Source organism: Dendrobates tinctorius, unplaced genomic scaffold, assembly GCF_039654945.1.
Source record: "Dendrobates tinctorius isolate UK_male_01 unplaced genomic scaffold, ASM3965494v1 ptg000158l, whole genome shotgun sequence".
NCBI lineage: Eukaryota > Metazoa > Chordata > Amphibia > Anura > Dendrobatidae > Dendrobates > Dendrobates tinctorius.
Genome location: NW_027361825.1, coordinates 22,081,546 through 22,104,737, shown reverse-complemented (window position 1 = coordinate 22,104,737; position 23,192 = coordinate 22,081,546). Strand labels below are relative to the sequence as shown.

The 23,192-nt window shown below is 42.1% G+C and overlaps 1 protein-coding gene across 6 annotated transcripts in view; it reads left to right on the top strand.

The window, feature by feature from the left end:
* Window positions 1-23,192, top strand: part of LOC141051941 (uncharacterized) — a 46,265-nt gene that overhangs the window by 9,971 nt on the left and 13,102 nt on the right. For 4 of the 6 annotated variants that reach the window (XM_073549086.1, XM_073549085.1, XM_073549088.1 and 1 more), the window contains exons 5-7: window positions 1,246-1,397; window positions 1,473-1,589; window positions 6,688-6,800. In XM_073549086.1, coding sequence (XP_073405187.1) covers window positions 1,246-1,397; window positions 1,473-1,589; window positions 6,688-6,800 — 382 coding nt within the window. Of the gene's footprint in view, window positions 1-1,245; window positions 1,398-1,472; window positions 1,590-4,235; window positions 4,493-6,687; window positions 6,801-20,327; window positions 20,420-23,192 lie in introns of those variants that run through there. The other 2 variants (XM_073549089.1, XM_073549090.1) reach the window with 2 other exon arrangements.

Genomic DNA, 23,192 nt, shown 5'->3' with positions numbered 1-23,192 from the left:
ATAAGATATTAATGCTGTTCCATGTAGCCACCACTAGGGGGATCATACTATATACTGTTACATTATGCAGTTCTATGAGTAATCAGTATGCTGAGAGCTCCCTCTAGTGGTGGTCGAGACCCCAGAGAATATGATTCAGGTCGGTTTTTAACGGAATAACGGCAAACGCAAAAAAAAAGTCTGATTTCCTATTTATTTTCTCGCTTCTATAATATGATCTAGCACATCAGAGGAGAGAGAAATAGGGTCCCCGGTCCCCCCCCTCCCCGATATCTCCCGGTACCTCCCAGTGTCCCTGGGCCCTCCTGCTTCCCCCCGTGATGTCCCCCGGCCGTCGGCGTCCTCTTCCGGGTAAAAAATGGTGGGTGCATGCACAGTGCGCTCACCGAGATCTGCTGGCCAGCACCCAACAACAATAGGAAGTTTTTCATATTAGTTTATTTTGATCACTGCGATAGACGCTATCACAGTGATTAGAATAAAAAAAATAGTAAATTTTAATAGTAAAATTTAAAAAATGCTTTTCTTTCCATTAGGGTTACGATTGGGGCTATTGCTAGGATTGGGGCTAGAGCTAGGGTTGGGGTTAGGGTTGTGTTGGGGTTTGGGTTGTGATGTTGGGGATAGGGTTATGGTTGTGATTATGGTTAGGATTGGCAATAGTGTTAGGTGTGTGTTAAGGTTAGGGTAATGATTATTGTTGGGATTAGGTTTAGGGGTGTGTTGGGGTTAGGGTTGGAGTTAGAATTGGAGGGGGGGTTTCCACTGTTTTTGTACATCAGGGGGTCTCCTAATGCGACATGGTGAAACCATTGATTCCAGCCAATTTTAAGTTGAAAAAGTCAAATGGTGCTCCCTCCCTTCTGAACCCTGCCATGCGCCCAAACAGTGGTTTACCCCCACATATGGGGTATCGGCATACTCAGGAGAAATTGCACAACAAGTTTTGTGGTTCATTTTTTCCCTATGCGCTTGTGAAAATTAAAAAAAAATGGTTCCAAAGTAAATTTTTTGTGAAGAAATTAAAATGTTCATTTTTTCCTTCCACATTGCTTTAGTTGTCGCGAAGTACCTGAAGGGTTAATAAATGTCTTGAATGTGGTTTTGCAGCATTTAATGTTGGACTTTAAAAAATTTGTTGATAATTACAGCAAAAAATTCCCCAAATTGTGTATATCCCTAACTGAGAATTGCCCAATTAGGTGGGACCTGTATCGGTAACTTTTTTATGTCTCCTTGGTACAGGAGGTCTCCCTCACCCACGGGGCATGGTGCCCGAAAAGCTTCCACCCTGGCTGCAGACTTATACTGATAAGATTTCGTCATTGGAGGTGTTTGGGGGAAGTCGCGCAAATCACGTGCTGGTGAACGAATACAATCCTGGGGAGGGGATCATGGTGAGTGCAGTATACGCGGAATATATAGGGGTGAGCTGTATCCCCGCTCACCGCCCTCTGCTCTGTACCCTCCAGCCACATGAGGACGGGCCCCTGTACTATCCTACGGTCACCACCATCAGTCTGGGCTCTCATACTCTGCTGGACTTCTATCTTCCTATCAGCGGATTGGGTTCTGAAGAGGAAAACCAGGTACTTGTTCCATTTTGTCTGATCCTTTCGGTCTTAAAGGGGTTTTTGCGGCTCCATTCGCTTCCTCAATGGATGACGTCTCGCCTGCCGTAATGCATGTACCTGTCGATAGTGCGGAGTGCTCAAGCCTGCATGCACAATCGCTTTAAAGGGAATCTGTCACCCCTTTTTAGTGATATCATGTAAAGATATCACCCAATTGTGCGTCCCATAAGGATTCTTTTAGGATTTTTTATTCCCCCTGTTCCCGCACCTTTGATGCAAAAATACCTTTGTTATCTTGGTGAAGAGGTCTATGAGGTCTATGCCCCGGAAGTGTGTCCTGCATGTGAAGACTTCCGGGGCATAGACCGCGCTGGAAAATACTGGCGCTTGCGCAGTACCGATTATATGCTTCGCCCACAGTTGGGGAAAGCATATTGCGCAGGCGCCAGAGGCCTCTTTGAATGCACAAGCGCGGCAAACATCGTTATCTGTGATATTCACAGATGAAGATTACGCTCAGCAAGCCGAGGAGGGGGGAGGAAGAAACCGACTAAGCCACGTCCATCGGACCGGACCGCGGCGATTTGCATACCTCTTCACCAAGATAACAAAGGTATTTTTGAATCAAAGGTGCGGGGTCAGGGGGAATAAAAAATCCTAAAAGAATCCTTATGGGACGCACAATTGGGTGATATCTTTACATGATATCACTAAAAAGCGGTGACAGATTCCCTTTAAGGGCTCCATATACATTAGAAGTCAGCCAGCCCTGACTTGTTTATTAGGGCCGCCATCTATTGTGAATAGTGGGTGTTCTGCCTCTCTCCTCAAATCAGGGGAAAATTAAAGGTGATTGGGCATGTTGGATTTTAGCATGCCCCATCTTTTTGTTTTCACACGAGATAAGGCTCTGCTAGCCACTTTATACAGGAGTGGGAGCAGCTTAGGGTATTTTAGTGTTTGAGAAAATAAAGATCTCATTCCTCATCATTGACCCGTTTATGAAATCGCCAGATGTGATTGGTGGATCCTGTGATATCAGCTGTATAAGGGTGAAACCTGTCGTTGTAAACCTGCCTCTGATGATAATGAGCCTGCTGAAAACTTTTCCCGAAAGGACAGGAAATAGGAGTCAAAAAAAAAAAAACTACAAGTGATCAGTGGGAAAATTGTAAGATCACTAATGTTTATTGTGAAATGATGTTAATAATTATGATTATGATCATGATATGAAAAGATGGGGTGAGGACCTTTCTATATTCCAGGCCCCTAGGACAGAAGAGCAGCGCCACGTTCTCTCCCTCCTGCTGGAGCCGCGGAGTCTTTTTATTTTGCGTGAGGACCTGTATAAATATCACCTCCATGGGATTCGCCCAGTGACACAGGACACGCTTGACCACAAAGTTGCCAATCTGGGCCAGTGCACGGCCCGGGCAGAGGAGACGCTGGCCCGAAGTACACGAGTCTCACTGACCATCAGACTTGTCCCCAGAGTGCTGAAAACGGCGCTATTTCTAGGGAAGAGAAAGTAAGAAGAACGCAGCTACTTGCCGAGCCGGGAGAGACCATTTTATGTGCCATTCAGAAGTCCGAGAAAGCTGGATGACAAGCTCTGCTCATGCCTGAATGGCGACATTACTGATCCTCCTCTGACTCTAATTATTCATTTGATTTATTACCAGATCGTGGCCCAGATTGGTGGGGGAGTGATGACGAGGCCCCCGCGCAACAGACTCCCCTTTGCTACATACAGTGCCATGTATTGTTAGGAACAATCGGCTTAGTGCCGCAGTATTTGCAAGGTCCGGACCCATCACTCTGATCTGTCTCTTCTTCTCTCTCCTTCACGCTTTGTTTTCTCACTTTCTATAATTTTCTTTTCTCTTGTTTTTTTCTTTTTTTCGCTCTCTCACTCTGTATTTTTCTCTTTTTTCTCTTTTTCTCTCTCTGCTTTCAGTCTTCTCTATCGTTCTGTATTTTTTTCTCTCTGCCTTTCTCTTCTCTTTTTTGTCATTTTCTTTCACTCTCTTTGACTTTCTCTCTGTTTTTCTCGCACTTTCTCTTTTTTCTCTATCTTTCTCTCTTCATCTTTTTTCTCTGTATTTCTCTAATTTTTTATCTTTCTCCTTTTTGTTTCTCTTCCTTTCTTTCCTTCCTCTCTTTTTCTTTATTTCTCTTTCTTTCTCTGCTATTGTACTTTATCTCTCTCTATATTTCTCTTTCTCTCTCTCCTTTGCGTTCTCTCTATTCCTCATTCTCTCTTTCTTTCTCTCCTTCTCTTTGCCTTTCTCTTTCCTTCTCCTCCTTTTCTCTGTTTCGTTTCATCTCTTTCTATTTATCTTTCTTTTTCTCTATCTTTTTTCTCCTTCTCTCTCTTTCTCTATATACGTTCATATTTCTGACATGATTAAGTAATAAAGAATATGGCTGTCCTGCCATGAATAAACGTGTTGGCATTGATATTTCGCACAGTCTTTCTGTGCAGTCAGCGCTGCCCGTATCGGAGAATTGCCTGATGCCATTTTATTCCCACATTTCCAGGAGGTGTAATAGAGATCTCTCCTCCTCCCATCGATTCATGCTATTTTCCAGCGACAGCTCCATCAGCAGAGCTGCGAGGTCTTATACTCCCTCGGACCTGGTGCCACTTTTACACCCGGCCGGGGCCTGAGGTCGCAGTTTGCACTTGTGCTGTATGTGATAAAGGCATGAAAGATGAGATGTTAGCAGATCAATAGAGCAGAACCATAGTACAAGGACGGTGATTAATCCGTCTCCTACCAGTTTCCATCCTGTTATTTTCCATTTCTATTTGCATTTATGACCCAGTGGATTATTAGTCTCACATTAACTCCTGCATGAGACCTCAGAGCTGCCCGTATAGGCCAGTGCTGTCAGCAGTGGATATTTGCCCATACGTAAGTGCATCTTGGGTGACATTTTTTAAGCTCTCTTAATAGGGTTTTATGGACTTTTTTAAATTTAAATGCATGTATTTTTAGTTAAATATCAACTTTATAATTGGATTTCATTAAAAATTATGCACCATTTGCCTTCTATTACCTGTGCAACGCATTGTCTATTGCCGCCTGCAAAATGGGTTAACTGAGAATCTGTCAGTGAGCTCATTCTGATCATCTATTGGTTGAGACGGTAACTCTGTTATCTGTCTTTTTCTGAGCTCCTCTCAGCTGATTTATAACCATAGACCACATGAAAGTAGAACGTTCTGGGAAATAAAAAGCCTGTAAAAGCCAAATAATTCAAGATATTTAATGAAACCCAATTGCAAAAATTATTTTGAGCACCAAATACATGCCTTTAATTAAAAAAAATGCCCCCTAAAGGTGGACAACCCCTTTAACCACTGCAATATGAAACAGAATTTTAGGTACACTACATATCATAAAGTGCCATTGACCCCATTGAGGAACATTTTGACCCCTTTAAACGTTTTTTTTTTTTAATATGTATCTATCTTTTATTAGACGTGGACCCATGGGCAAGTCACGGTCTAAAGGTTCAGATACGCTGCTCCAATGGGATGGGAAAGATAAGCGTCGGCCAGGCACTTTTGATACTGCTTATCTCCAAAGGGAAAGAAAAAAATACAGGCTTTTAGATTTTTATTTTACGTTTACCAGGAGAACTAGTTCTCACTAAACATCACCCCCTCTCCAAAAAAACAAAATATGTTGATAGAAATGAAGGACTTGAGTCTTACTTTTTCAGCCTCCATTGATCAAGCCACAGCCTGTAATTCACTGCAGATTTTCCGCCTGCAAAACTTAGACTTGTATCAGCACCTTTGAGCATAGCTTCGATTTGCAAGCACACGTAGCTGATATTAACCCTCCCTATTGCAATATTAAGTCCTCCATTGTATGTAGTGCATTCAAGAGCTCAGCCTGCAGGTGCCAGCTGTGCCATACAGCAAACATCGACCATTAACAGCAGCAAGAGCTGGCTCCACCTCTCACTGCTGGTGAACCATTTAGATACATCTGTCAAATTAAATGGACTGGTTGTTGCGCCCATCGTTGTTCCCTTGCAACACAATTGTGGTATGCCAATGGCAGCTTTTGGATGATTGGAGGCCTATGTTGTTGTCATCATCTTTGTTCTCCCTTGCAGCTCAACCCATGACTAGGCTTCATTAGAAACATTTACACCATGTATTGCAACAAGTTCAAGTCTAAAGATATAAAAAAAAGTAAAACAGAAGTAAGGAATAAAAAAGTTTATATATATATATATATATATATATATATATATATAAAAACTTTTAATCTTCCTTTTTTACAATTAAAAATAAAGAAAAAGAAAAAGTAACCATTCCTAAATGTCCAGGTTAAATTAATCAACCTGATTGGTAAAGAGAAAAACAAACATCAGATTTGCTGGGGTTTTTTACCCACAATAAAAAGCAATCAAAACATAGCTCAATTTACAGAAAAATAAAACATTTTGGATCTCGTTGTAATTGAACTGACCTGGAAAATCGCATTGCCGCAGAGTGAGTTAACTGAGAATCCGTCAGTGAGCTCATTGTGATGACATGTTTAACTCTTTAAAATGTAATTTTTTGAGCTCCTCTCAACTGATTTATGGCCACAGACTGCAGAAAACAAAAGACATTTTTTTTTTATGAAAGGGAGTTGCAAAATTTATTTTTAGTCCAATATACGTGAATTAGAAAAAAATAATTGTTCCCAGAGGTGGACTATCCCTTTAAGCACCAATTTTGTGGTCAGACCAGGTATTATTTTTTTTGATGTTTTGTGTTGGATTTTCACTTCCTCCTTTGGGATCGGCTTACAGACCTGTATACACGGTTGTGTTCTTTATCTGCCCCTTGTTTTCTGGTATCTGTCATCCATGTCCGTCTCTTTATCGGCCGCCTCCTATGAACGATCGTTTCTCACAAAGCGCCAATTTATAGCAGACCCGAGTGATCTTGGACCCCCAGCTGCGCGGACCCTGAAAGTGCATACTATAAGGATCCCCATCCTGCCCGGTTTCTGGCCCCAATGGGTTAAACAATGTGTTTGCATGGCAGAGCCTCCTCCTCACCTGGGCCAGGTAACCTGACTCTGTGTGCCCGTCCCCCCAGGGTGTGTCTACAGCTGTCCCTCCCCAGGAGTCTGAAAGCACCAGAAATGTCAGCAAGCCTATCCTCCGAAAGCATCCCTGGCCGAGGATCCCTACGAGACGCCGGACTGTAAGGTAGGGAAATGGATCCGATATATACGCCATACTCATACTCCGTCATGTGCGGCTTCATATGTAGCAGAGCCAAGATTGTCTTTTGGCACAACTGAATGTGATCTACTGTTACAATAAGGACTGGATTTACATAGGACTACAGGTAACCGAGTTATCATGAGTAAGCGATGCTAGAATAAAACAGCACAGCTCTGCTACATCTGCCGATGTCACTGATCTGCACCAAGAAGGCTGCAGATGTAGCAGTGCCGAGCTTGTAGCTGCAACATCTGTGTCTATTTATATTGCTGAAGTAACAGGAGTCAGTAGATTTACCTGCAGTCCTATGCAACTCAGCACAATAAGATAATTTAGTGATTTGCCTGCAGTCCTATGTAATGCTCTGAAGTTAGATGACTAGGTAGGATTACCTGAAGTCCTATGTAATGCAGTGAACTAAGATGACTAGGTAGGATTACCTGCAGTCCTATGTAATGCAGTGAACTAAGATGACTAGGTAGGATTACCTGCAGTCCTATGTAATGCAGTGAACTGAGATGACTAAGTAGGATTACCTGCAGTCCTATGTAATGCAGTGAACTAAGATGACTAAGTAGGATTACCTGCAGTCCTATGTAATGCAGTGAACTAAGATGACTAAGTAGGATTACCTGCAGTCCTATGTAACGCAGTGAAGTAAGATGATTAGGTAGGATTACTTGCAGTCCTATGTAACGCAGTGACGTACGATGTCTAGTTAGTATTACCCGTAGTCCTAAGTAACTCACTATAGCAAGATAACCCAGTAGATTTACCTGAAGTCCCATATAAAGCAGTACAATAAGATAATTCAATATAATAAACTGCAGTCCTATGTAACGCTCTGAAGTTAGATGACTTGGTAGGATTATTTGCAGTCCTACATAACTTAATACAATATGATTACTCAGTAGATTTACCAGCAGTCCTGTGTAACGACTTTGAAGTAAGTTAACTCAATAAATTTACCTGGAGTCCTAAGTAATTTTCTGGAGTAAGATGGCTCATTTGATTTATTTGAAGTCCCATGCAACTATTTGTAACTCCGTCTATTTACTTGGAGTCCTATGTAACACTTTGTAATTACGGTAACTAGTTGAATGTACCTGCAGTTGTATGTAACTTTTTGCAGTCAGATGACTCGGTAGATACCTCTGCAGTCCTATGTAAAGTTCTGAAGTAAGATGACTCTGTAGATTTACCTGTAGGCCCGTGTAACTCTCTTTAGTGAGATGACTATAGTTTTACCTGTAGGCCCATGTAACTATCTTTAGTAAGATGATGCGGTAGATTCATCCGCAGTGCCATGTACTGTAAGTCTTTAGTACGATGACTTTGTAGATTCACCTGCAGTCCCGTGTAACTCTCTTTAGTGAGATGACTATAGTTTCACCTGTAGGCCCATGTAACTCTCTTTAGTAAGATGATGCGGTAGATTCATCCGCAGTGCCATGTAAGTCTTTAGTACGATGACTTTGTAGATTCACCTGCAGTCCCGTGTAACTCTCTTTAGTGAGATGACTATAGTTTCACCTGTAGGCCCATGTAACTCTCTCTTTAGTAAGATGATGCGGTAGATTCATCCGCAGTGCCATGTAAGTCTTTAGTACGATGACTTTGTAGATTCACCTGCAGTCTCATGTAACTCTAGTAAGATTACTGTAGATTAATCTGCAGTCCCATGTAACTCTATTTAGTAAGATGACTCTGTAGATTCACCTGCAGTCCCATGTAATTCTCTGAACACTTACTGCCTAGAGCAGATCTCCAGCAGACAGTGATAAGCTGTGGTCCAGGGTCGGACCCTACAAGATGTCATCACACATCCTCCTGGTGTTGATGGCAGATTAGTAGGACGGGGGTAAAACATGGTGGGGGTTGTGTACAGATGGTATCTGCATACAATGGGCGTATTCCAACATGAAGCAAACCCTTCCCTGACCCCCAAACCAGGCAGCTAATTGGGGGACGCTATGAGGGTCACCACGTTATAAGTCACAGTTACTGGGGTCCGTCATGTGATTGCCACCATTTTCGTTGTTCTGCTCCTATAACTCTGCTGATCTCCGCACAAATATTTGGATTTTTTCAGCTGATCCTCTCTTGTTCCTCCTGGAAATCCGCTTGGCTCCCGACAGCCCCTTATCTTCTACTCCTATAATCTGCTTTTATGAGTCTGGCAAATCTACAGGGGGCACAGACCGCGTCCAGTGTACGCCATCGATATATTTTTATTTAACCCATCCATTACCATTCTTCTGCCTGAAATAAGCGGCCAGACTGCCGCTTATCTCGTCTGTATCCTGTGTTAGCTCCTCCTGTGCGCTGATCGCTTTTCCATACGAGAAGTGATGATCACATAAATCCCGCAGAGATCAGTGGCGCCCGATGCACTTTTCACCCTACTTTGCAAACTCCCGACCTGCAGCGACTGATCCTCTGTAAGGAGATGAGCGATGACTGACGGCAGCCCTGATTGTCTAGGTGCGAGCGACTCCTGTCATGTCGTACAAGTAGAGAGCGCGGCCGCTCCGTCCGGCCCAGATCTGGTAATGGATCCCTGTACAGACCGCGGCGGTCCCATTTGCCCGGTCTGCATACCGAATTCCAGTGTTTTTGGCCGATATGACGCCAGATGCCCCGTTTGGGCCTGCAGCGTGTGTACTCAGCGCAGGGTTGGGCAATGCTCTGCAGGAGTCGCAGGCTCAGTTTAGCCATCACATGTCGGGCTTGTGTTGGCAGCATTGTCCCGCTGTAAGTACATAATCACAACACGGGTGTGTCCCGTGTGTACAGAAGCGGATTAGCTGCCGGCAGCCATATCCATTAGCTAGCTGTCACCCTCGATGTCCCATACACCGAGGACTCCGATCTGCACCTTTCATTCAATAGTAGTGAGCTGCCCCTTCCAATCTCCCATACACATGCACGCTCGCTTTATTTGAGCATGCATGGGTTCTCAATGAGAGGCAACACCTCCATTGAGAACAAAAGATTGGACATATTGGACTCAAACAGCCCCATCCTTCTTCCTGACAACTTGTACTATCTGGAGACCTTCATACACAGAGGATAACCAGCCAGCCTTACCCAAATTGGCGGGCCGGACCGGCTTACATGGCAGCGCTCATGTTCTTGTGCACCAATCGGATATTTTGTCCCCAATTGTGAACATCTCCCCAAGCATTAATGCAGACCTTACAAACGATGGCCAAACCCCTATCCATATTCTTACACTGATGTGTATGTTGTTGACCTCACAACTTTAAAAGAAGAAATGATTGAGCATGTTGGATTGTAATATGTCTTGTCTTTTTTTTTTTTTTTTTTTTCTTAAGGATAGATGAGCTGCTACCAATGCAGCGTCTTACTTCACTCTCACCATTGAAAACGTCTGCACACTCAACCAAACTGAGCGTCCATGTGCATAGAGTTTAATGAAGAAATGGGTAACCATTATTAAACTGTGCTCACACCTTCAGGATTTTGTGTGTATTTTTCAAACAATCTGTACCATAATCTCAGGCTCACTCTTGGATTTCTGCAGTGGATCTGCAAAAGTATTAGCGCCATTGTCATAATCTGACACTTTTCTGTGCGAAATCCCTGAGCACCGCGTTGGTGTCACGTAGAATATCAGTTATGCATGGTGTAATCCTTTATTGGTACTTTCCCCTTAAAGATGACCTGTCACTTGCCATAAATATATATATATTTCAATCTGGTGTATTTGCCGCTGTTCTCCTGAATCCGGCGATGTTTTTCTCTTGTTCCTGCTCCTCTCTGTTCCTGAGATATAGCCATTTCTTCCCTGTGTATAATTCTAGTCTTGTTAGTCAAGTGGGCGTGGTAAACAAGAAATCACCCACAGAAGCGTTGAAAGTCAAACCCACTTGGTTATAAGGGCTAGAATTATATACAGGGAAGAGGAGGCCCTATCTCAGGAACGGAGAGGAGTAGGAAGAAAAGAAAAACATCGCCGGATTCAGGAGAACAGCGGCATTTACACCAGGTAAGAAAAAAATACATATATTTATGGCGTGACAGGTCCAAATACTGTGTCCACATAATGGTATATTGCTGTGATTAGAGCAAGTCCCTGGGTGTGTAGAGAGCAGAGTCTGACCACCCGGCTGGAAATCTACACCGCAGATAACAATGGACTATTATGTTTTTCTATGACTATGCAAAAAGCGGCTTATCCCGTATCGCGTCCTGTAGAAACTAGGAAATTATCAGTCACTTCCAGAGAACCTCTTTACTAGAAGGCGGCCTGTAACGCCCTTCTAGGCACAGACATTAATCTGTCATACCTAACTTCCTTAATAATGTGATCAATATTTAGGGCTTTTCTAGTTTTTTTAAAAAAATAGTCATAAAAGCAGTGGTATTTTCCAAGGTATTTTTTATTTTATTTATTTATTTTTTTTACAGATTTTACATTAAAAGAAACCCTTCGAGCTACTAAGCGCAACGAAACCCCGAGGTGTAGAGAGGGTTGTCAGCACCAGGGGAAAATCAAAAATTGCACCCCTTAGCCTAATTATAAGGCTCAGAGTCCCGCATAGAGGAAATAATTCCCTTTAAAAGTAAAAAAGTGCAAAAAATTGAAGTTTCAAGTCACTAAATTTGAGTAACCGATTCCTTCCCCCTGAACACAGACCGGGGCGGCACTGGGGGCACAATGCAATAACATCATTGGGCCTCCTGTAGCAGAGCGCTGACATCTTGTAGTTCTACAGGACGGAGAGTAGTGGGGTCTATGGCTACAGGATCTAACTGTATTGACGTCACGTTGACGCCAGTGTACAGGTCAGAGTGGTGCTCATCGGAGATCCGGGGCATCGGGCCAGACTTCTCGGACACGTGCACTTCGCTAAGTTTTTACAGACCTGTATGGCCTCAATCCAATGTGCCCTCGCAGAGTAAAAAAACAGGAAGTATATGCAAATGAGCTTTGACGTGCCTCGGGGGTGGGACATTTTACAGCAAATTTTTTTTTTTTCTCTGACGCTTTTATGATCCATTGAAATACACCAAGAGAAATTAATAACCAAAACCTTGCTAAACAAAAATAATGCTAAAAAAATGTGTTCTACGCCCGTTTGTGTAAAATAAGTAGGTGATGCCTAGTTAAACGTTGTAAAAAATTTTTTCCTTTTTTTTTTTTTTTTTTTTTTTTTTTTTTTTTTTATAATAATTTGGTCACTAGGGGGCACCGTTCTTGTTTAGTTTTGTGGATATTATAGTCCCTGAAGATATAAGAAAACCAATTTTTTCTTTTGGTTTGTTAAAGGAGTTTAGTACATTGGGAGTGGGGGCTTGGATGGGGAATGGAGGGGGCAATTTTGTAATTTTAGGTTAGCAGCTATCACATAGCACCACCTGAGGCTGTACTTTGCCATTCTTTCTCCATTATTGTCATGTCTGCCAGTAATCATTAACATGGTCCTGGATATGGTCTCCTGCAATTTTCACCCTGTAAACATAATTAGCAGGTGCCAAGTCCTTGTAAACCTGCGCACATGAAAGAAGGTAAAAGTGTCACCGCCTCCATTAGCGTCTAAAGAGGGGAACGTACACGCATGGCCGCCTCGCTTATTGCCCGCCACTCCTAGAGACAGCTATTAAATGTTTTTACGGGAAGACAGTCCAACTCTCCAGCTGTTTGTAACTACAACTCTCAACATGCTCTGCTGCAGAAAGCATATACCTTGGGTATTATACATAAAACATAACCTCAAGTATATGCAGTGTGTATATATATATATATATATATATATATATATATATATATATATATATATATATATATATATATATATACACTGTGTTTTGTCCAGAGTTCCCCCTTTAACTGCCCTCTATCCTGCACTACCCTTGGACCTCAAAACTGTTGGGTTCAAGTGTTTGGAGGGGGCTGAGAAGCTGAACCCACTTCATATAGAATAGGTGCCAGCTGGGTTTTACAGCCGGCATCTACTTCTAATAGCAGCGACCAGAGCTGGCTCCGATCGCGGCTGTTCAACTGTTTATACGCCGTTGTAAATCTGTCTGCACCGTTTAAATGGCTGTGATCCGCCTGTGCGCTCATCACTTCCACCTCCAATCCCTGAAATGCATTTGTGGGTAATCGATAGGCTGCTCAGGCAGCTGGGGGCCTACTGAAGAGGCCCCTTTGCCACAATCTTTGTGCTCTTATGTTGAAGGAGATCATTTAATTTTCTGTATACTACAGTACTAAACCATTGCAGTGTATGAGACAAGTAATCGAATGATCGCAGGATCCAGTTCAAAATAAAAAAAAATAAAAAAATGCTTTTAACAATTATTAAAAAATCTAATATATACTAGATGGAGGCCCGATGCTATTGCATTGGGAGAAGTGTAATGTCTCGATAGGGGCAGGTTTTGCAGTGTTGAGAATCTCTCCCCCCCCATGTGCTCACCCACCTATCCACTCTCTCTCTTCCCCATGTGCTGACTTCTCCCATCTGTACTCTCTTCTTTGACCTGTCTCTACCCCATGTGCTATCCCCCTTGTCTGCTGTCTCCTTCCTGTGCTGTGTTCTCCCTTCATGTGCTGTCCCTTTTCAGCTGTCTCCCCCCTGTTCTCTGTCTCTCTCACCCCTGTGTCTGACCGTGTAAAGAACATACCACAGCTGGGCAGGGGAGGAAGCAAAAGGCAATACTGACATTACAGCAGGAGATCGCAGAGGATACATTTTGTGAGGTAAAATATTGTTTAAAAACAGTCAGTGAAATATTTTACCTCACAAAATGAATCCTCTGTGATCCCCTGAGGTAATGTCAGTATTGTCTTTTGCTTCCTCCCCTGCCCAGGAGATGTGGTATGCTCCGTACACGGTCAGACACAGACAATTTTTAAAATGAACTTTTGTTCATGGAAAACCCCTTTAATGTGACCGGCTTCCTCTGCCTGTAGACACGTCATGCATCTGCCGCTGGGATCAGCTGAATGATTCACTGCACCTGCGTGGAATTCATCGCAGGCGCAGTAAATCAGACTGCCGTACATACGGCGTATACAGTGTGTGTGGTGCGATGTGTTCCGCTGGTGGTACCGTGCAATAGGTTGGTACCAGCAGCAGTTTCCATATTGAGACACCCATCACTTGGGTGTGCTAATATGGCGGTCTGTGAACTTCCGCCACTTGGAATTCTGGGATCCGGACACATCTGGACGGAACAGGCAGTGAGGACATTACAAGGTAGTTTTATATATACGTGTGTGTGTGTGTGTGTGTGTGTGTGTGTGTGTGTGAAATCTGTAAATGTCCTGTCGATCAGAATGTAAAATAATTAAGCCATAAACGTAAACACTGTAAAAAAAAAAAAAATAAAGGAAAATAAATAAAATTTATTTACACCAGAAATTCCGTTTTTTTTTTTTGTCTACTACACCTCCACTCAGTAAAATAAAATTTAAAAAATGGTCAAAATGTTGTTTGTATCCTAAAATTGTAACAATGAAAACTACAGCTCAAAACCCCCTCCCCCCCCCCCCCCCCGAAAAAAAAAAAGAAAAAAAACTCACATAGCTCTGTCAAAGGAAAAGTAAAGAATATTTTGGTAGAGGCAAAAAAAATGTTTTCACAATGTTTTTTTCACATCTTACTCCAAATTATTATGAATTTGCCATCCACGTTCGGCCATATCCCATCTCAGCCGCACAAAAAGTATAGAAGTTACAAAATTTAAGATGCAAGTTGAGTAAATATGTTTCTAACATTTTAAACAGCTTTAAACCATAATTCTGATTATAACTTTAGTGGAATAAGGAATTTGATGGAATCAGGACTTGCATGCTTAAAAATTCTATAAGAAAAAACACAAAATAACATAATGTGTATACTGTAATATGATACTCCGATCGCAAGAAAAAGGGTCCTTTGTCCTCTGTTTTAGAAGACTTAGAAGAGCACAGGTGACCTCCACTCCATTCAAAGGAGGAACATGAGACTTCCAAAGAGGGGAGATAGAGGTTTATAGATGATTAATCCCTTTAAACAAGAAAATATTCTAGCTGGCTTTGAATGTCTATGGGGGAATACCGTACATTTTACAAGGTTGTCAGTAAACTCCCTCTAGAGACATTTTTTGGTTTATACAGTAAGCTCCCTCCTAGAGACACTTGCTGGTTTATATGGTAAGCTCCCTCTAGAGACAGTTGCTGGATTATATAGTAAACTCCCTCTAGAGACACAAAAAGAAAACACAGAATGACAAATGTGCAGAAATACCCTGCAGTAAAAAATATGACAGTAATCAGCAAGTGCTGGTAAAAAGATGGCAACAAATACAGGGTATTTAGTCGATACGTTTTTTTTGCAAAAAAATGTATACCAAGCTACTCCACCTCGTCAAGGTAACCCTTAATGGAGCAGTCCCTATCTAATGTATTTAAAACCTGAACATATGAACAGTGTCTAAATGAACAGGATTCAGCACTTGCTTATTACTGTCATATTTTTTACTGCAGGGTATTTCTGCACATTTGTCATTCTGTGTTTTTTTTTTTTGTGTTTCAGTCAGTGGGTGGTGTGAACACTGTCTGACCGACTTGTTCACATTTGTGCATGTCACATGTGTTTTTAATCCCTTTTTTTCCTTGCTTATGCATAGTTTGAGACCCCCACCCCTCTCTTGTGTGACATGCACATAAAGAGCTGTCTTAGGCTGGTTTCACACTTGCGTTTTTTTGCGCTGTATTTTAGCGCAAAAAAACGCATGCGCTTTTTTTCCTATATTTTGCATGGGATGCGCTTATGTGCGCATACACATGCGTTTGTGTGCGTTTTTACGCACATGCGTTTTTTTGTGGTGTGCGCTCGGGCGCACAAAATGCATCCTGTTGCATTTTTTGGGCGTCCGACTTGCCTCAAAAAAACGCATGCGCGCAATGCATTTTTTTACAGCAAGACACCCATTATAAGTCTATGGGTGCGCATATGTGCGCATTGGCATGCTCATGCATGCGTTTTTTTGTTTACCATTGGTTAGACAATGGAAATTAGGGGTTTGGGTTAGAGTTAGGGTTAGTTAAGGGGGGTTTGGGTTAGGGTTAGTATGGTTTGGTTAAGGGTTAGGGTTTAGGGTTAGTTAGGGTTTGGGTTAGGGTTAGTAGGGTTTGGTTAAGGGTTAGGGTTAGTATGGTTTGGCTAAGGGTTAGGGTCAGGGTTAGGGTCTGGTTTGGTTAAGGGTTAGGATATGGTTTGGTTAAGGGTTAGGGTTAGTAAAGTCATGGTTTGGGTTAGTGTGAGGGGCCAACTAATGTTGGAAAAAAGCGCAAACGCGGTAAAAACGCACACAAATGCATAAAAACACTGCGTTTTTTTCATGCATGCTCATAAAAATGCTTGAAAAAACGGTGCATTTGTATGCGTTTGTATGCGTTTTTTCCATGCGTTTTTTTGCAGGAAAAGCGCCCTGCAAAACAAAGCAAGTGTGAAAGTAGCCTTACACCACGTGCCCATACTAGGAAGTGCCTGTCTTAATCCTGTTCATTTAGACACTGTTCATATGTTCAGGTTTTAAATACATTAGATAGGGACTGCTCCATTAAGGGTTACCTTGACGAGGTGGAGTAGCTTGGTATACATTTTTTTGCAAAAAAACGTATCGACTAAATACCCTGTATTTGTTGCCATCTTTTTACCAGCACTTGCTGATTACTGTCATATTTTTTACTGCAGTGTATTTCTGCACATTTGTCATACTGTGTTTTCTTTTTGTGTTTCAGTTAGTGGGTGGTGTGAACACTGTCCGACCGACTTGTTCACATTTGTGCTTGTCACATGTGTTTTTAATCCCTCTAGAGACAGGAACTGGTTTATATGGTGAGCTCCCTCTAGAGACAGTTGCTGGATTATATAGTAAACTCCCTCTAGAGACAGTTGCTGGATTATATGGTAAACGCCCTCTAGAGACTGATGCTGGATTATATGGTAACCTCCCTCTGGAGGCAGTTGCTAGATTATATGGTAAACTCCCTCTAGAGACAGTTGCTGTTATATATGGTAAACTCCCTCTAGAGACAGTTGTTGGTTTATATGGTAACCTCCCTCTGGAGGCAGTTGCTGGATTATATGGTAATCTCCCTCTAGAGACAGTTGCTGGTTTATATCGTAATCTCCCTCTAGAGACGGTTGCTGGTTTATATGGTAATCTCCCTCTAGAGACAGTTGCTGGTTTATATGGTAATCTCCCTCTAGAGACAGTTGCTGGATTATATGGTAAGCTCCCTCTAGAGACAGTTGCCGTATTATATGGTAAACTCCCTCTAGAGACAGTTGCTGGTTTATATGGTGAGCTCCCTCTAGAGACAGTTGCTGGTTTATATGGTCAGCTCCCTCTAGAGACAGTTGCTGGTTTATATGGTCAGCTCCCTCTAGAGACAGTTGCTGGTTTATATGGTGAGCTCCCTCTAGAGACAGTTGCTGGTTTATATGGTAAGCTCCCTCTAGAGAGTTGTTGGTTTATATAGTAAGCTCCCTCTAGAGACAGTTGCTGGTTTATATGGTAATCTCCCTCTAGAGACAGTTGCCGTATTATATGGTAAACTCCCTCTAGAGACAGTTGCCGTATTATATGGTAAACTCCCTGTAGAGACAGGTGCCGTATTATATGGTAAACTCCCTCTAGAGACAGTTGCTGGTTTATATGGTAATCTCCCTCTAGAGACAGTTGCTGGATTATATGGTAAGCTCCCTCTAGAGACAGTTGCCGTATTATATGGTGAGCTCCCTCTAGAGACAGTTGCTGGTTTATATGGTGAGCTCCCTCTAGAGACAGTTGCTGGTTTATATGGTGAGCTCCCTCTAGAGACAGTTGCTGGTTTATATGGTAAGCTCCCTCTAGAGACAGTTGCTGGATTATATGGTAAGCTCCCTCTAGAGACAGTTGCCGTATTATATGGTAAACTCCCTCTAGAGACAGTTGCTGGTTTATATGGTGAGCTCCCTCTAGAGACAGTTGCTGGTTTATATGGTCAGCTCCCTCTAGAGACAGTTGCTGGTTTATATGGTCAGCTCCCTCTAGAGACAGTTGCTGGTTTATATGGTCAGCTCCCTCTAGAGACAGTTGCTGGTTTATATGGTAAGCTCCCTCTAGAGAGTTGTTGGTTTATATAGTAAGCTCCCTCTAGAGACAGTTGCTGGATTATATGTTAAACTCCCTCTTGAGACAGTTACTGGTTTATATAGTAAGCTCCCTCTTGAGAAAGTTGGTGATTTATACAGTTTCACACCAAATTGCCAGAAGCAAACACAAATTCCTTATAAAGACCCAAAATAAAACTTAACTTTTAAGTATGACATAAAACACAGAAAAAATAATAAATTTTAAAGACACTTAGTAGTGGATTAGGTTAGTCAATCATTAATTCATTAAAGTGCTTGTGCTTATCAACTCAATAGTGGTCACCTGCACATAAGGTGTAGTGTCAAGATAATATGTGCAATGATGTTAAGCTCTTAGTAATATAATTGATTCCTGTAGCACCTACACCCGGCTATGTTAACTAATGAACTAATGATTGACTAACCTAATCTAGTAGTATGTTTTTAAAACTTCTTTTTTTTCTGTGATTTATGTCATAATAATTAAAAGTTAAGTTTTATTTTGAGTCTTTATAAGGGTTTTTTGTTTGCCTCTGGAAATTTGGTGTGGAAAGTTAAACCCTTAGCTGACCCTGGACAGTTTTTTTCTAGTGCTGATTTATATAGTAAGCTCCCTCTAGAGACAGTTGCTGGTTTATATGGTAATCTCCCTCTAGAGACAGTTGCTGGATTATATGGTAAGCTCCCTGTAGAGACAGTTGCTGGATTATATGGTAAACTCCCTCTAGAGACAGTTGCTGGTTTATATGGTGAGCTCCCTCTAGAGACAGTTGCTGGTTTATATGGTGAGCTCCCTCTAGAGACAGTTGCTGGTTTATATGGTAAGCTCCCTCTAGAGAGTTGTTGGTTTATATAGTAAGCTCCCTCTAGAGACAGTTGCTGGTTTATATGGTAATCTCCCTCTAGAGACAGTTGCTGGATTATATGGTAAGCTCCCTCTAGAGACAGTTGCCGTATTATATGGTAAACTCCCTCTAGAGACAGTTGCCGTATTATATGGTAAACTCCCTCTAGAGACAGTTGCTGGTTTATATGGTAATCTCCCTCTAGAGACAGTTGCTGGTTTATGTGGTAATCTCCCTCTAGAGACAGTTGCTGGTTTATATGGTAATGTCCCTCTAGAGACAGTTGCTGGTTTACACGATAATCCCCCTCTTGAAACAGTTGCTGATTTATACGGTAATCTCCCTCTACAGACTGTTGCTGATTTATACGGTAATCTCCCTCTACAGACTGTTGCTGATTTATATAGTAAGCTACCTCTAGAGACAGCTGCTGGTTTATATGTAAGATCCCTCTAGAGCAGTGTTCCCCAACTTCAGTCCTCAAGAGCCACCAACAGGTCAGGTTTTAAGATTTCCTTAGTATCGCCCAGGTGGTGGAACTATTGCCTCTGCAGGTGAGCTCTGCTCACCTGTGCAATCTTAAGGGAAACCCTGAAAACAAGACCTGTTGGTGGCTCTTGAGGACTGGAGTTGGGGAACAGTGCTCTAGAGACAGTTGCTGGTTTATATGGTAAACTCCCTCTTGAGACAGTTTTTGGTCTGTATGGTAAGCTCCTTCTTGAGGTAATAGCTTGCTTACATGATAAGCTACCTCCATACCCGTCTGCTGCTATTGTATGCTTCACATCAGACATTACCACAATTTTCTCCATGTCCCGGCGATCAATGCTCCCTGACCACTTTCGGTCACCCCTTGATCATGGTACTTGCTCAGATAACATAGTGCAACTTTACATTTTCCTTATTGGCGATAAAGTTGCAAACTGCTGCAAGAATTCCAACCATATCCGATCACAAAGATCACTGTCATCCATGATTTTGTTTTTTTGTTGTGTTCCAAAGTTCTTCTATTGATACTTCCTGGTAATTCCTGCCCTCCGTGTTTATAAGCTGCCTCCTCGTTGTGATATCTGTATGGGAGTGGTGGGACAATCTCAAGGATCGGTCCCCCCTCCTCCTCCCTCATTGTCTATACGTTATTATTTGCAATGAGAATGGCAGGTAATTATTTGTGGTTTTCCAGACGGTTTGAGTCACGCAGGTTCATTGCTTACATAACATAATCCAGTGTTTTCCTGCCAGTCCCAGAGGCGCAGTTGTATCTCTGTTACTTGGCATTCTTGGCACAAAGCCGCGAGTCTCAGCAGCCCTTGAAATAACACACGTGAGTCTGGAGCCTCTTCTGAAAGTTCTCAAGAGCAGCGGCTGAACAGAGAAAAAGACAATTATTGGCAACCAAAGATCCAATAAAATTGTTGGTTTCCTATATCAGCAACGTGGAACTGACTCATGAGACCCTGGTATTCCTCACGTCAGGCCATCTCCATCCTGCTGGAATAACTGGTCTCTCTTCTGATTTGCAGGTCCAGTGCGAAATCACATAATCATTGCGGCATGACATAAGCAGCATTGTGCCGGCCAGGCTAATACAAAGAGGAGCTCAGGGTGCCGGAAGGTAGGAGACAGTTTTCAGGAACTGGTGTGGTCCTATGAATCCATTTTATCATCTCTAGTTGGTAGCATATGGACATTAGGTACTACCATGCATCCTCTTACGGGAAAGATCGGCCCGGCCCGCCAGGGAGTGTCCCCATCCTGTGCGGGACCACCCACTATTAGGTGGAGGTTAGATAAACCTCACCCCATTTCGATTGGGGCCAGCCCTGAAATTGCTAGGATTGTACCCAGAAAATTGGGACAGTCTGGGTACATCTAGGACCCTCTATTTTAACTGGAGGGAACTCCCTCTTCACTCCATTGGGAGCATGCTGTTGGGTTCTAAATGTAGTTGGCGGTCTAACAAAGACTTCCTGAAAAATGCACCAATTATTCTGAGCAGACTTGGATCAGAGTTGGATCAGCATGTGGATCAAATGTCATCAGTTTTTCACGTACGTGGAGAGAAAAAAAAAAAGTACCTCCTCATTTCTTACAGTACATGAAAATGGTCTCGCACTCTGGTGGCATCCGAGTGTGGTCCGATTTTTGTTCCGGACCCATTGACTTGCATTGCCGAATTCGATCCAACTCTTGAATCAAAATCAGACATGTCTCCGTTATTTTCTTTGGTCTGAGGAAAAAATTGGACACGTGTACAGCCCCATAGAATATCACAGGTACAAGTGCTATGTGTCAAAACTACGAATAGCACTCGTATGAGAACATCGGGCATGTGAACGCACTCACTCGCTGACCAGCAATAATACATGCCTATGTTATATGAGCAATGCGACGATCGCATGTTCAAAGCGCCTACTTAAATAAAAGCGGTAAAGTAAAATAAAATACAAAATAACACACCATTTTCCCACTTGAACACTGATTGCCAGAATAGTGTTTTTTTTGTTCATGCCTCCTCATCCCAAAAAATAAGAAAAATGCTTAAAATGTCATATGTACCAATGAAAACGACAAATTGTCCTGTAAAATGTGCGATCTCGTACGACTCCGTGGCAGGACTGACTTTGATCCTGAGAACTAATGTGCCTCTGAGCTGCTGCAGTGTCCCTGGCACAGTTTTTCTTTGTGCGGCGGCACACCTCATCCACCCGACTGTACAGGAAATTGCGCCAGGCCCTGCTCACTCGCACGGCGTCACACTGCGCTGGGTCGCCAGAAACTATAACGTGCAGAAGAAGAACTGTGAAAGGTGAAGGTATGTGAATATGTGACCACTTCATCAAAATGACATCATGAGCGCGGAGGGGATTTATAGGTGGAGTTTGAGCTTTTCTCATTGCACTGAACATGAAGCTGTAAAGATAATGGTTATTAGTGTTCTCATCATAGCATTATAGGACATAATGAATGGATTGTACCATGATAATCACCTGGCTCAATTCAAAACTGCACTGAAGCGTTGCTTAGGACACACATGAGCATAACTGGTCCCGATATGTTCTCATTGCCAGTTCTGTTCATAGGTTATTAGCATTTTCTTAGCCAGATATCTTAGTATTCAAAATTATTCACCTCCACATTCACATTTCTGCTATATAATATCTGTATAATACTGCCATATAGGACCTACTTAATACTGCTATACCGCATCTACATAATACTGCCAAATAGTACATAAATAATTCTGCCAAACAGTAGATACATTAAACTGCCATAGGGCACCTACATAATACTGCCATACAGCATCCAAATAATACTGCAATATAGTACAAATATAATTCTGCAATATAGTACCTGCATAATAATACCATATAGTGCCCACATAACACTGCTATATAGTACCTACACACTACTGCCATATAACAACCTACATAATAGCAATGCTTTATAGTATCTATATAACACTGCCATATAGTGCCTACATAACAATGTTATATAGAATCTACTTAATACTGCCATATAGTATCTACGTAATACTGCCATATAGCAACAACCTAATACTACAATATAGCACCTACACAATACTGCAATATATCACATGCATAATACTGCCATATAGTACCCAAATAGCTTAAATACCTACACAATACCGCCACGTATCATATAATATCTGCATAACACTACCATGTAGTATCTATATAACCCTGCCTTATAGTACCTACATAATACTGCCATACAGCAGCCAAATAATACTGCACCATACTACATAAATAATTTTGACGCATTGTACCTACATAACACTGCCATATAGCACCTAAATAATACTGCCATATATTACCTACATAACATTGCCATGTAGAACCTACATAACACTGCAATAAAGAACCTAAATAAGACTGCTATATACACTGCCATATACTACCTACATAACACTGCCATATAGAATCTACATAATTTTTGCCATGAAATATCTAGATAATAGTGTAATAAATTGCATAAATAATACCACCATATAGAACCTCCGTAATACTGTCATATAGTAACTAATTAGCTCTGCCATATAGTGCCTACACAATACTCCGATGCAGTATATAGTACCTACATAACACCGCCATATAGTGCTCACACGCCAATTAGTATCCAAACAATACCAAGATACAATGACAAATTAGTGACAGGCCTACAGGCTAGTCGTCAAGAACCAGGAGGTCTATGGCAATGAATGTTTACATTCTCGGATGGCTGTTGAGCGTTCAGAACCCGGGGACACCTTAGAAAAAGGGGACCCTAGGCAGATGCCCAGTTTTTCCGTCCCTAAAGCCGACCCCCATCCAAACTGGCAGCTGCATCGTTTGAGGACCCGGTGGATGTAACGTTCTGTGTGATGT